At 46.9% G+C, this 13,284-nt stretch overlaps 1 protein-coding gene across 1 annotated transcript in view; it reads right to left on the bottom strand.

The window, feature by feature from the left end:
• The window catches only part of LOC132781827 (prostacyclin receptor), a 40,670-nt gene extending 32,617 nt beyond the window's left edge, over window positions 1–8,053 (bottom strand). Inside the window, exon 1 of the mRNA XM_060786313.2 lies at window positions 5,589–8,053. Coding sequence (XP_060642296.2) covers window positions 5,589–6,446 — 858 coding nt within the window. The 5' untranslated portion in view covers window positions 6,447–8,053. The remainder of the gene's footprint in view (window positions 1–5,588) is intronic.
• Between the last annotated feature and the right edge of the window lie 5,231 nt (window positions 8,054–13,284).

Raw genomic sequence — 13,284 nt, forward strand, 5'->3', positions numbered from 1 at the left:
CCATCCATCCATCCATTCATCATAGAATCCCAGAGTTGGAAGAGACCCTAATGGCCATCCAGTCCAACCTTCTGTGTACATGTGTGTATATATCTCTATATCATATCTCTATCCATTTACCCAACCACCATCTATCCATCTATCTATCTATCTATCTATCTATCTATCTATCTATCTATTTATCCATCCATCTATCTATCTATCCATCTATCCATCCAACCATCCATTCATCCATCCATTCATTCATCATAGAATCCCAGATTCGGAAGAGACCCTAATGGCTAACCAGTCCAACCTTCTGTGCATATGTGTGTATAAATCACTATATCATATCTCTATCCATTTACCCATCTATCTATCTATCTATCTATCTATCTATCTATCTATCTATCCATCCATCCATCCATCCATCCATCATAGAATTCCAGAGTTGGAAGAGACCCTAATGGCTATCCAACCTTCTGTGTATATGTGTGTATATATCACTATATCATATCTCTATCCATCTATCCATCCATCTATCTATCTATCCATTCATCTGTCCATGTATCCATCTTTCTTTTCATCCATCCATCCTTCTGTGCATATGTGTGCATATCTCTCTATATCGTATCTCTATCCATCTATCCATCTATCCATCTATCCATCTATCCATCCATCCATCCATCCATCCATCCATCATAGAATCCCAGAGTTGGAAGAGACCCTAATGGCTATCCAGTCCAACCTTCTGTGCATATGTGTGTATATATCACTATATCATATCCTCATTCGTCCGTCCATCAATCATAGAATCCTAGAGTGGGAAGACTCCAAAAAAGTGCCCATTGCACATCTCAGAGCTTGGAAACATGACCTCATTTGGACTACAACACCCATCACTTCCATTCTATAGGATATTGTTGCAAATACTTATTTTTGCTCTTTTGAGAGCATGATTTAAAAACCAACATATCTTATGGGGGAGTAGATTTTTTTGAGCAAGCGAATTAGCACTTGTGAAGATCTAGTCTATTTTGTGCATGGGCATATCTTTGCTCCTAACAGTTTAGAGAGATAACCAGGTATATCAGTCTAACAACCGAGAAACCTAATTTGTCTTGCATGAATACTAGTGGATATTGACCACTAAGGAGAAAATTCACTCAAACGAGTACATAACTCTTACAAAAGGGTTATGATTATTCCAAATACTGTGAGTGCCAATCAAAAGGGTCACACATCCAAAAGGATACGGGGATTCCTAGTTTCCCAAAAGGTTATGGCCTCTAAATGCCATTCCAAAAAATTTAAGGTGTAATGGTTTTAAAAAGTAACTTTTCCAAACTCATAGCTGCTCTCTAAGTAAATATCGAAGTCTTTCTCTGTCTAGATGGCACATTGGCTTGCCTAATCTTGCAAGGAACGGAAGTGATGCATTTGGCCCCTTCTCCCCAGGCATAGAAACCAGACTCTGGCTCGATGGTGCCCAGCCTCCAGAAAGGGTGAGTTGTCGCACTAATGCCTTCACCTTTTTCCACCCACGCATAGACCAAGAGAGAAAAGGTGGGGCCCTTGCACTGGATGATTCACACCTTTCCAATGCGACAACACACACCGGAGAAACCAGAGCAATTGCAAAGCACTTGGAGAGTCAATAGACTGGGAGAGAAGGAAGGAAGGAAGGAAGGAAGGAAGGAAGGAAGGAAGGAAGGAAGGAAGGAAGGAAGAAGAGGATGGGAATTAGGAAAAGGAAGTTATCAGGGTTCATCATGGAATCCTAGAGTCGGAAAAGACGCCCAAAGGTCATCCAGTTCAACCCCATTCTGCTAGGCAGAAAGACGCCATCCGATCCCTCCCGACAGATGGCCATCCATGCAAGGAAGGAGAGGATGGGAATTAGGAAAAGGAAGTGATCAGGGTTCATCATGGAATCCTAGAGTCGGAATGGACCCCAAAGATCATCCAGTTCAACCCCATTCTGCTAGGCAGAAAGACATCATCTGATCCCTCCCGACAGACGGCCATCCATGGAAGGAAGGAGAGGATGGGAATTAGGAAAAGGAAGTAATCAGGGTTCATCATGGAATCCTAGAGTCGGAAAAGACGCCCAAAGGTCATCCAGTTCAACCCCATTTTGCTAGGCAGAAAGACATCATCTGATCCCTCCCAACAGATGGCCATCCATGGAAGGAAGGAGAGGATGGGAATTAGGAAAAGGAAGTGATCAGGGTTCATTGTAGAATCCTAGAGTCGGAAAAGACCCCAAAGGTCATCCAACCCCATTCTGCTAGGCAGAAAGACACCATCCGATCCCTCCCGACAGATGGCCATCCATGGAAGGAAGGGAGAGGATGGGCATTAGGAAAAGGAAGTGATCAGGGTTCATTGTAGAATCCTAGAGTCGGAAAAGACCCCAAAGGTCATCCAACCCCATTCTGCTAGGCAGAAAGACACCATCCGATCCCTCCCGACAGATGGCCATCCATGGAAGGAAGGAGAGGATGGGAATTAGGAAAAGGAATTGATCAGGGTTCATTGTAGAATCCTAGAGTCGGAAAGGACCCCAAAGGTCATCCAGTTCTACCCCATTCTGCTAGGCAGAAAGACACCATCTGATCCCTCCCGACAGATGGCCATCCATGCAAGGAAGGAGAGGATGGGAATTAGGAAAAGGAAGTGATCAGGGTTCATCATGGAATCCTAGAGTCAGAAAAGACGCCCAAGGTAATCCAGTTCAACCCCATTCTGCTAGGCAGAAAGACACCATCTGATCCCTCCCGACAGATGGCCATCCATGCAAGGAAGGAGAGGATGGGAATTAGGAAAAGGAAGTGATCAGGGTTCATCATGGAATCCTAGAGTTCAAAAGGACCCCAAAGGTCATCCAGTTCAACCCCATTCTGCTAGGCAGAAAGACACCATCTGATCCCTCCCGACAGATGGCCATCCATGGAAGGAAGGAGAGGATGGGAATTAGGAAAAGGAAGTGATCAGGGTTCATCATGGAATCCTACAGTTCGAAAGGACCCCAAAGGTCATCCAGTTCAACCCCATTCTGCTAGGCAGAAAGACACCATCTGATCCCTCCCGACAGATGGCCATCCATGGAAGGAAGGGAGAGGATGGGCATTAGGAAAAGGAAGTGATCGGGGTTCATCATGTAATCTTAGAGTTTGAAAGGACCCCAAAGGTCATCCAGTTCAACCCCATTCTGCTAGGCAGAAAGACATCATCTGATCCCTCCCGACAGATGACCATCCACCCTCTCCAGAGAATGAGGCTCCACCATAGAAAGGACTGATGATTGTTTGGGACCTTCCACACTTAGGCTGGGAGTAATGGGACATGAAATCACAACTGGAGCTTTCTGAAGCCGAAGCTGGAGAATTATTACACTATGCAACAAATTTGAGTGTGTGTGTGTGTGCATATCTATATCTATATAAATAAAAATGTAATATTCATTTGTGGGATTGACATAACTCAAAAACCACTGGGTGAATTGAGACCAAACTTGACCGCAAGACACCTAACAGTCCAACGAGTGACCATCACTCATAAAAACACTGAAAAACACAGCAGAAGAGACTTTAAATGCAAAAAAATGCATTACAATGCATGCGCAAACCCACATATATATACAAACACACGTATATACACATATACATGTGTATATACACATATACATGTGTATATACACATATATACACACACAAAACACATATACACAGACTGGACCACAGCAATGCGTGGCAGGGGACGACTTGTGTGTGTGTGTGTGTGTGTATAAAAGAAAATGCTCTGTTCCTGGTTTGAAAGCATTTTTTTCCTGTTTAATTGTGCATTCCTTACTTTGAAACTAGATGTTCTACTCCAGGGACTTCCCTTTTGTAGCTGCCACAAACTATGTTAAATTAGTTGAGACTCAATGGTATTGCAGGATGCCCCTCCCACAAAAACAAAGTTTCTGCATTACAATGCATGCGCAAAACCACATATATATACAAACACACGTATATACTTTCCCCATGTTCAATGTATTGTCGAAAACCTTCATGGCCGGAAGCACTGGGTTGTTGTGAGTTTTCCAGGCTGTCTGGCCATGTTCCAGAAGCATTCTCTCCTGATGTTTCGCCCGCATCTATGGCAGGCATAGTCAGAGATTGTGAGTATATAATCATCTGGTTTTTATGTATTTATTGGTTTGCTCTGTACATGAAAGACCAGTGACCTAAGCCAGGTAGGAGCAAACTTTGGGCCTCCAGGTGTTATTAATTGTGGGAATTGAAGTCCAAAACACCTGGAGGGCCAAAGTTGGCCCGTACCTGCTCTAGCTCCTCTTCGGCTTCTTGAAGCAGCACTCTGACAATGCTCAGAGGCAAATTAAATTTTCATTTGCTTGCTTTCCCCAACCCAAGATACCCAGCAATAGTGTCATTGTCAGCTTTTAGCCCACTTTGTCCACTGTAACCTTTCCATTTGCCTTGAGTCCAAAGCTCCTTGGGTCAGCGGAATGACTCTGCCCATGCTCAGGGTCACTCCGAGACCATAGATTGCATTGTGGCATGCAACAGAAGTCCTAATGAGAGTTTTAGCCAGCTCACTTGTCGCCACCAAAGAGTCTTATCAACCAAAGTAATATTTCCTTGCTTATTATTGCCTTGATTGCAAAATTCATTGGGTCAGCAGAATGACTCTGCACATGCTCAGAGGCACTGCAAGGCCATAGATTGCATTGTGGCATGCAGCAGAAGTCCTAATGAGAGTTTTGTTGCCATCACAGAGCCTTATCAACCAAAGTAATATTTCCTTGCTTATTATTGCCTCAATTGCAGAGTTCCTTGGGTCAGCAGAACGACTCTGCACATGCTCAGAGGCACTGCAAGGCCATAGATTGCATTGTGGCATGCAACAGAAGTCCTAATGAGAGTTTTAGCCAGCTCACTTGTCACCACCAAAGAACCTTATCAACAAAAGTAATATTTCCTTGCTTATTGTTGCCGTGATTGCAGAGCTCCTTGAGTCGGCAGAATGACTCTGCACATGCTCAGAGGCACTGCAAGACCATAGATTGCATTGTGGCATGCAGCAGAGTCCTAATGAGAGTTTTAGCCAGCTCACTTGTCACCACCAAAGAACCTTATCAACAAAAGTAATATTTCCTTGCTTATTATTGCCTTGATTGCAGAGCTCCTTGAGTCGGCAGAATGACTCTGCACATGCTCAGAGGCACTGCAAGACCATAGATTGCATGGTGGCATGCAGCAGAGTTCTAATGAGAGTTTTAGCCAGCTCACTTGTTGCCACCAAAGAGTCTTATCAACCAAAGTAATATTTCCTTGCTTATTATTGCCTTGATTGCAAAATTCATTGGGTCAGCAGAATGACTCTGCACATGCTCAGAGGCACTGCAAGACCATAGATTGCATTGTGGCATGCAGCAGAGGTCCTAATGAGAGTTTGTCACCACCAAAGAATGACTCATACCTGGTCTAAGTGCTGAATAAACTAAAACCATCTTACCCCCGTTCTTAACTAGGAGTCGGATGTTTGCAACTCGAGGATGGCCTGTAATACGTTTTCGGAGCGGAGTGCGCAGAACTTACCGTGAGCGGCAAAGAGCAGATGACGAAGATGACGGTCATGAGTGCCAGCAAGATGAGGTGGTCCACCTCCTCCTCCCCACGGCTGAACCAGCTCTTGCGCCGGCGTTGTGCCACGTTTACGGAGCCACGCCGGCGGGCCTTCTGCTTGCGGTACATCTGGCAGAGGCTGGTGATGACCAAGGCGTTGCAGAGGAAGATGACCAAGATGAGGATGGCCATGAGGGTGGCGTAGGAGAGCGAGAAGGCCGCATGGCCCGTGGCCTTGTCCACGTCCATTTGGACGAAGCACCAGGTCCCTGGGCAATATTGCTTGTACTTCCCGACTCCTAGGAAAGGCAGGCTGCAGAAGAAGGCGCTGAAGGCGTAGATGGCCGGCAAGGAGAGCTTCATCCAGCGCCGGATGTTGTGCTGGGAGTAGAAGTAGGGGTAGCTGAGGGCCAGGCAGCGCTCCACCGCCATCGCGCATAGGATGAGCATCGCTGCCTGGCTGAAGTACATCATGGAGAAGGCAAAGAGGTCACACAACCAGCTGCCACGCGCCACCATGCCCACCAAAGTGGCGTTGCGGGAGTAGGCGACAAAGACGATGGGGCTGACCACACATGTGCCCAGTAGATCGGTGACGGCGAGGCCAGTGACCAGGATACAGAAGGAGGAGGTCTTGGTGCGCAGCTCCTTGCGGTGGATGCCCAGGATGGCCAAGGCGGCCACATTGCCCACCACGCCGGCCGCAAACATAAAAGAGCTCACCACTGGGTTGCCATCCTGGTGCAGCTGGGTCATGTTGCTGCAGTCCTTGGATAGCGAGGGCGAGATAGGCGCCGTTGTGAGGGCCTGAGCGGGGTCCAGAGGGTGCATTGGCACAAAGGAGGGTGAAGGGTCAACGCTTTGGTCCTCGGGCAGCCGATAACAAAGAGACGGCAAGGTAAAAGGACTGGGAGCCAGGTTCCTCTCTTTGGCACAATGGAGAGGCCTGGAAGCAGCTCTGGAAACAGTTCACTGAGGACTAGTAACTTAGCTCTGTTCACTGATGCCACAATGGAGAGACCTGGAAGCAGTTCCGGAAACAGATCACTGAGGACTAGTAACTTAGCTCTGTTCACTGATGCCACAATGGAGAGACCTGGAAGCAGCTCCGGAAACAGATCACTGAGGACTAGTAACTTAGCTCTGTTCACTGAGGGCACAATGGAGAGACCTGGAAGCAGCTCCGGAAACAGATCACTGAGGACTAGTAACTTAGCTCTGTTCACTGAGGGCACAATGGAGAGACCTGGAAGCAGCTCCGGAAACAGATCACTGAGGACTAGTAACTTAGCTCTGTTCACTGAGGGCACAATGGAGAGACCTGGAAGCAGCTCCGGAAACAGATCACTGAGGATAGTAACTTAGCTCTGTTTACTGAGGGCACAATGGAGAAGCCAGGAAGCAGTTCCGGAAACAGATCACTGAGGACTAGTAACTTAGCTCTGTTCACTGATGCCACAATGGAGAGACCTGGAAGCAGCTCCGGAAACAGATCACTGAGGACTAGTAACTTAGCTCTGTTCACTGAGGGCACAATGGAGAGACCTGGAAGCAGCTCCGGAAACAGATCACTGAGGACTAGTAACTTAGCTCTGTTCACTGAGGGCACAATGGAGAGACCTGGAAGCAGCTCCGGAAACAGATCACTGAGGACTAGTAACTTAGCTCTGTTCACTGAGGGCACAATGGAGAGACCTGGAAGCAGCTCCGGAAACAGATCACTGAGGACTAGTAACTTAGCTCTGTTCACTGAGGGCACAATGGAGAGGACTGGAAGCAGCTCCAGAAACAGATCACTGAGGACTAGTAACTTAGCTCTGTTCACTGAGGGCACAATGGAGAGACCTGGAAGCAGCTCCGGAAACAGATCACTGAGGATAGTAACTTAGCTCTGTTTACTGAGGGCACAATGGAGAAGCCAGGAAGCAGTTCCGGAAACAGATCACTGAGGACTAGTAACTTAGCTCTGTTCACTGATGCCACAATGGAGAGACCTGGAAGCAGCTCCGGAAACAGATCACTGAGGACTAGTAACTTAGAACTGAAAATCTCAACTTGGAGAGGAACCAATCCAGCTGGGGATAGGATGGCAACTCCTTGCCAAGTTACATTTGTAATTCTAAGTTGCTTTCCTTTTGTGCTGACCTTTGAGGTGCTTCTTCCAAAGAAGAAGGTGTCCAGGCCCCTAAAAAACAAAACTGAGGACTAGCAACTTAGCATTTTAAAAATCTCAACTCGGAAAGGAATCAATCCAGCTGAGATACGATGGCAACTCCTGGCCAAGTTACATTTGTAATGCTAAGTTGCCTTTTCTTTGTGCTGATCTTTGTGCTTCTTCTTCCAAGGAAGAATGCATCCAGTCCCTGAAAGAACAACACTGAGGACTAGCAACTTAGAATTAAAAATTGAGACTTGGGAAGGAGTCACTCCAATTGCAATAGGATGAAGAACTAAGAGCCGCCTAACCTTTGAGCATCCTCTTCCAAAGAGGAACGTGTCCAGGCCACTAAAGGACTACGCTGAGGACTAGCGACTTAGAATTACAAATCAAAGTTTGGGAAGGTGACGCTCCGACTGGGATAGGATGAAAAAACAAAAGTCTTCTAACCTTTGAGCCTCTTTTTCCAAGGAGCAAGGTATCCAGGCACCAACAACAGTGAGGACTAGCAACTTAGATTTTAAAAAGCTCAGCTTGGGAAGGAGTCGCTCCAATTGAAATAGGATGAAGAACCAAGAGCCGCCTAACCTTTGAGCATCCTCTTCCAAAGAGGAACGTGTCCAGGCCCCTAAAAAGCAACACTGAGGACTAGCAACTTAGAATTAAAAGTCTAAGCTTGGGAAGATGCTCCAACTGGGATAGGATAAAAAAAGCAAAGGCCTTCTAACCTTTGAGCTTCTTCTTCCAAGGAGGAAGATGTCCAGGCACCAACAACAGTGAGGACTAGCAACTTAGAATTTAATAAAGCTCTGTTTGGGAAGGAGTCACTTTGAATTAAGGCTCCTAAAGAACAACACTGAGGACTAGCAACTTAGAATTAAAAATCGAGGCTTGGGAAGGAGTTGCTCCAATTGGAATAGGATGAAGAAGCAAACGCCTTCTAACCTTTGAGCATCCTCTTCCAAAGGGGAACGTGTCCAGGCTCCTAAAGAACAACGCTGAGGACTAGCAACTTAGAATTAAGGCTCCTAAAGAACAACACTGAGGACTAGCAACTTAGAATTAAGGCTCCTAAAGAACAACACTGAGGACTAGCAACTTAGAATTAAGGCTCCTAAAGAACAACACTGAGGACTAGCAACTTAGAATTAAAAATCGAGACTTGGAAAGGAGTCGTTCCAATTGGAATAGGATGAAGAAGCAAACGCCTTCTAACCTTTGAGCATCCTCTTCCAAAGAGGAACGTGTCCAGGCCCCTTTTTCCCAAGGAGGAAGGCGTCCAGGCACCAACAACACTGAGGACTAGCAACTTAGAATTAAAAATCTCAGCTTTGGAAGAAATCACTCCAATTGGGATAGGATGAAGAAGCCAAGGCCTTCTAACCTTTGGGCCCCTTCTTCCAGCTCTTCCAGCTCTTCACCAATCCAGGCTTGTCATCAATTCCCAAAAGTTGCCAAATCCATCAAAAGGGAGACCAAGGCTTGTCCTGTCCCAACGGCACAATGGAGAGCCTTGGAAGTATGCGGCACCTAACGAACAACGCTGAGGACTAGCAACTTTAGAATTTACAAATTGGCAAGGAGTTGATCCAGTTGATGGAGGTGCAAAAAAACCTTCTCCCGAATCCAAAAGCAAAGCAGAACTCGGTCCAGGCGCCTATCCCTTCGTGGCCAGGAATTTCCAGATGTTGCCACCAACTCCAGCCGAAGAGAGACCTGTCTTGACCTGGCTGCTTCTTTCCTCTTCGGTGAGGCTGAGCGTGTGAGCTGTCAGGAGCACCCGGGCAGCCCTTTTCAACTCGGAGAGGCGGGTCCAAAGGACGATGGGCCAGGCCAGGGGTGGGACTTGGCACATGCACCCATCTAGAACCAGCCTCACAGATGTCAATGCCGCTGTTTCCCTTTTTTATTTTTCTTTCTTTCTCTCAGCCAGACTCCCACGCTCTTTCCTTTCCTCACTCTCCAAAAATACTTGCAGGCCAGACAAGAAAGCAGGGCCAAGGAGCATCTGGTTGGGGGATTCTGGGCTTGATAGTCTGACTTTCCCATGCTCTGACTCACTCCTTACGCAGTCTCTCCGATGCTCACCAGACCCAATGCACACAAGGTGCATCATGCTTTGGCTGATGTCAGCGTTGCGGTGTTGCAATCCATCTTAGCAGTTCCCCAAAGAGAAGGACGAGGAAACCCTTGCTTGGCTCATGCTCAGCGTTGGGAAACGTAGCGCCGGATGAGTAAGAGGGCCAAAGGTTGCCCCTTTGGGAAAGGTTGCCCCTTTGGGAGAGTGATGACAAGCAACAACACAAAGCTCTCTTTGGGTGCATCTACACCAGGCATGCGCAAACTTGGGCCCTCCAGGTGTTTTGGACTCCAACTCCCACCATTCCTAACAGCCGGTAGGCTGTTAGGAATGGTGGGAGTTGGAGTCCAAAACACCTGGAGGGCCCAAGTTTGCCCATGCCTGATCTACACTGTTGTTATTGTTGTTCCTCTATGTTTTTGTTTTTGAAGCAGGGATATCATATAGCGCATTTTGCCCTAGTTTTTCAGTGGGTTGAACCGCTGAGCTGCTGAACTTGCTGACCGAAAGATCGGCAGTTCGAATCCGGGGTGTTGGGTGAGTTCCTGCTGTTAGCCGCATCTTCTGCCAACCCACCAGTTCGAAAACATGCAAATATGAGTAGGTCAATAGGTACCACTCCGGCAGGAACATAATGGCGTTCCATGGAGTCATACTGGCCACATGACCTTGGAGGTGTCTATGGACAACGCCGGCTCTTCAGCTTAGAAATGGAGATGACCACCACCCCCAGAGTCGGACACAACTGGACTTAATGTCAGGGGAAAACCTTTACCTACTATATGCATCAACTCAACCTACTATTTTTATTATCAACTAGCTGTACCCGCCATGCGTTGCTGTGGTCAATCTTCCCTCCCTATTTCTTTCCTTCTTCCTTTCTCTTCCTTCCTTCCTTCCCTTTTTTTCTTTCCTTCTCTCCTTCCTTCCTTCCCTCTTTCCTTCTCTCCCTCTTTCCTTCCTTCCTTCCTTCCTTCTTTTCCTTTTCTCTTTCTTTCTCTCCTTCCTTCCTTCTCTCCCTCCTTCCTTCCTCCCTCCCTCCTTCCTTCTCTCCTTCCTTCCTTCCTTCCTCCCTTCTTTCCTTCTCTCCTTCCTCCCTCCCTCCCTCCCTCACTCCTTCCTTCCTTCCCTCCCTCTTTCCTTCCCTCCCTCCCTCCTTCCTTCCCTTTTTTTCTTTCCTTCTCTCCTTCCTTCCTTCTCTCCCTTTTTCCTTCTTTCCTTCCTTCCTTCCTTCCTTCCTTCCTTCCCTTTTTTCTTTCTTTCTCTCCTTCCTTCTCTCCCTTCTTCCTTCCTCCCTCCCTCCTTCTTTCCTTCCTTCCTTCCTTCCTTCCTTAATTCTCTCCTTCCTTCCTTCCTTCCTTCCTTGTCACCTTCCTTCTCTCTCTCCCTCCTTCCTTCCTTCCTTCCTTCCTTCCTTCTTTTCCTTTTCTCTTTCTTTCTCTCCTTCCTTCCTTCCTTCCTTCCTTCCTTCCTTCTCTCCCTCCTTCCTTCCTCCCTCCCTCCTTCCTTCTCTCCTTCCTTCCTTCCTTCCTTCCTTCCTCCCTTCTTTCCTTCTCTCCTTCCTCCCTCCCTCCCTCCCTCGCTCCTTCCTTCCCTCCCTCTTTCCTTCCCTCCCTCCCTCCCTCCCTCCCTCCCTCCTTCCTTCCCCTTTTTTCTTTCCTTCTCTCCTTCCTTCCTTCTCTCCTTCCTTCTCTCCCTTTTTCCTTCCTTCCTTCCTTCCTTCCTTCCTTCCTTCCTTCCTTCCTTCCCTTTTTTCTTTCTTTCTCTCCTTCCTTCTCTCCCTTCTTCCTTCCTCCCTCCCTCCTTCTTTCCTTCCTTCCTTCCTTCCTTCCTTCCTTCCTTCCTTCCTTCCTTAATTCTCTCCTTCCTTTCTTCCTTCCTTCTTTCCTTCCTTCCTTGTCACCTTCCTTCTCTCCCTCCTTCCTTCCTTCCTTCCTTCCTTCCGTCCCTTTTTTTCTTTCCTTCTCTCCTTCCTTCTCTCACATATATATACACCGACATATATACACCCAAAAAACACATATACGCACACTGGGCCACAGTGTGTCTCTATGTCTGTGTGTGTCTGTGTGTGTATATGTCATGTAGCTGGGAAGAATAAGGAGGGAGGACTTCTCACTGACTATTATTGGGCTAATTGTAGAATTTTGCCCATTTCCATAAGGCTAAAGAGTCAGTGGCACACGTGAACGTATGCATTGCATAATACAGATGTGATGAATAGAAAAGGCATCTGGTTTGATTGATTGTATAGGAAAGGGACACATTGCACCCTCTTCTGGACAACTTGAAGAATGGACCCCAATTTCAGAATACAAGGTGGAGGAGCATCATGCATTTGGCATCATGCATGTTGTAACTTGGGGAAGCAGCAGCCCTCTTTGGCAGAGAAGGCTAAAGACCTTGCAGAACTACAACTCCCGGGACCCCATAGCTTTGAGCCATCACAGTTAAAGTGTAGATATACCCAAAGATGTACCTAAATCTTGGTCAAGGATTCCTTGGACAGAGCATCAGGTGGGCAAATGCCTCCTGAGATAAGCCGGAGCTTAATTGCTTTGCCCTTTCCAAGGCATTTAGCTTCCTGCTGAGCATTTTGTCTTAGTGGAGCATATTAATTATTCAACACCTTTATAATCCTTTTCCGGAAGCCATTTGTCGCCTTAATGCAAGATGCCGCCTTACTTTCCTTGAGGCTTGTGTAATATTTCTTTGTTTATGTATTTACGACATTTATATGCCGCCCTTCTCACCCCGAAGGGGACTCAGAGCGACTTACTGTCCAAGGAGAGAAATGGCAAAATGACAGTTAGAACCGTTGGTCTCAGCAGCTAGCCAAAGGCAGCAGTTAATCGGAACTCTGGCTCCTGGCACACTCAGCCAATCAGTTGCTGCCACATGCCTCTCCAGTTAACCCACCATATCATAATACTAATACTAATATTAATGCAGCCAGCACTATCTCTTCACTGTCCATGAAGAGAAATGGCAAAATGACAGTTAGAACCGTTGGTCTCAGCAGCTAGCCAGAGGCAGCAGTTAATCGGAACTCTGGCTCCTGGCACACTCAGCCAATCAGCTGCTGCCACATGCCTCTCCAGTCAACCCACCATATCATAATACTAATACTAATATTAATGCGGCCCTGAAGGCAAGTATTATTTTGTATTAAAATAGTCCTTTTAAATTGTCTTTAAAATAAGCCGCATGCCTTAAAATGACCAGCCTTTAAGATAGTTGGCAGCCAGTACTATCTCTTCACTGTCCAAGGAGAGAAATGGCAAAATGACAGTTAGAACCGTTGGTCTCAGCAGCTAGCCAGAGGCAGCAGCAGTTGGTCTCAGCAGCTAGCCAGAGGCAGCAGCTAATTTGGACTCTGGCTCCTGGCACACTCAGCCAATCAGCTGTTGCCACATGCCTCTCCAGTCAAC

The sequence above is a fragment of the Anolis sagrei genome, chromosome X (genome assembly GCF_037176765.1).
Source record: "Anolis sagrei isolate rAnoSag1 chromosome X, rAnoSag1.mat, whole genome shotgun sequence".
Classification (NCBI taxonomy): domain Eukaryota; kingdom Metazoa; phylum Chordata; class Lepidosauria; order Squamata; family Dactyloidae; genus Anolis; species Anolis sagrei.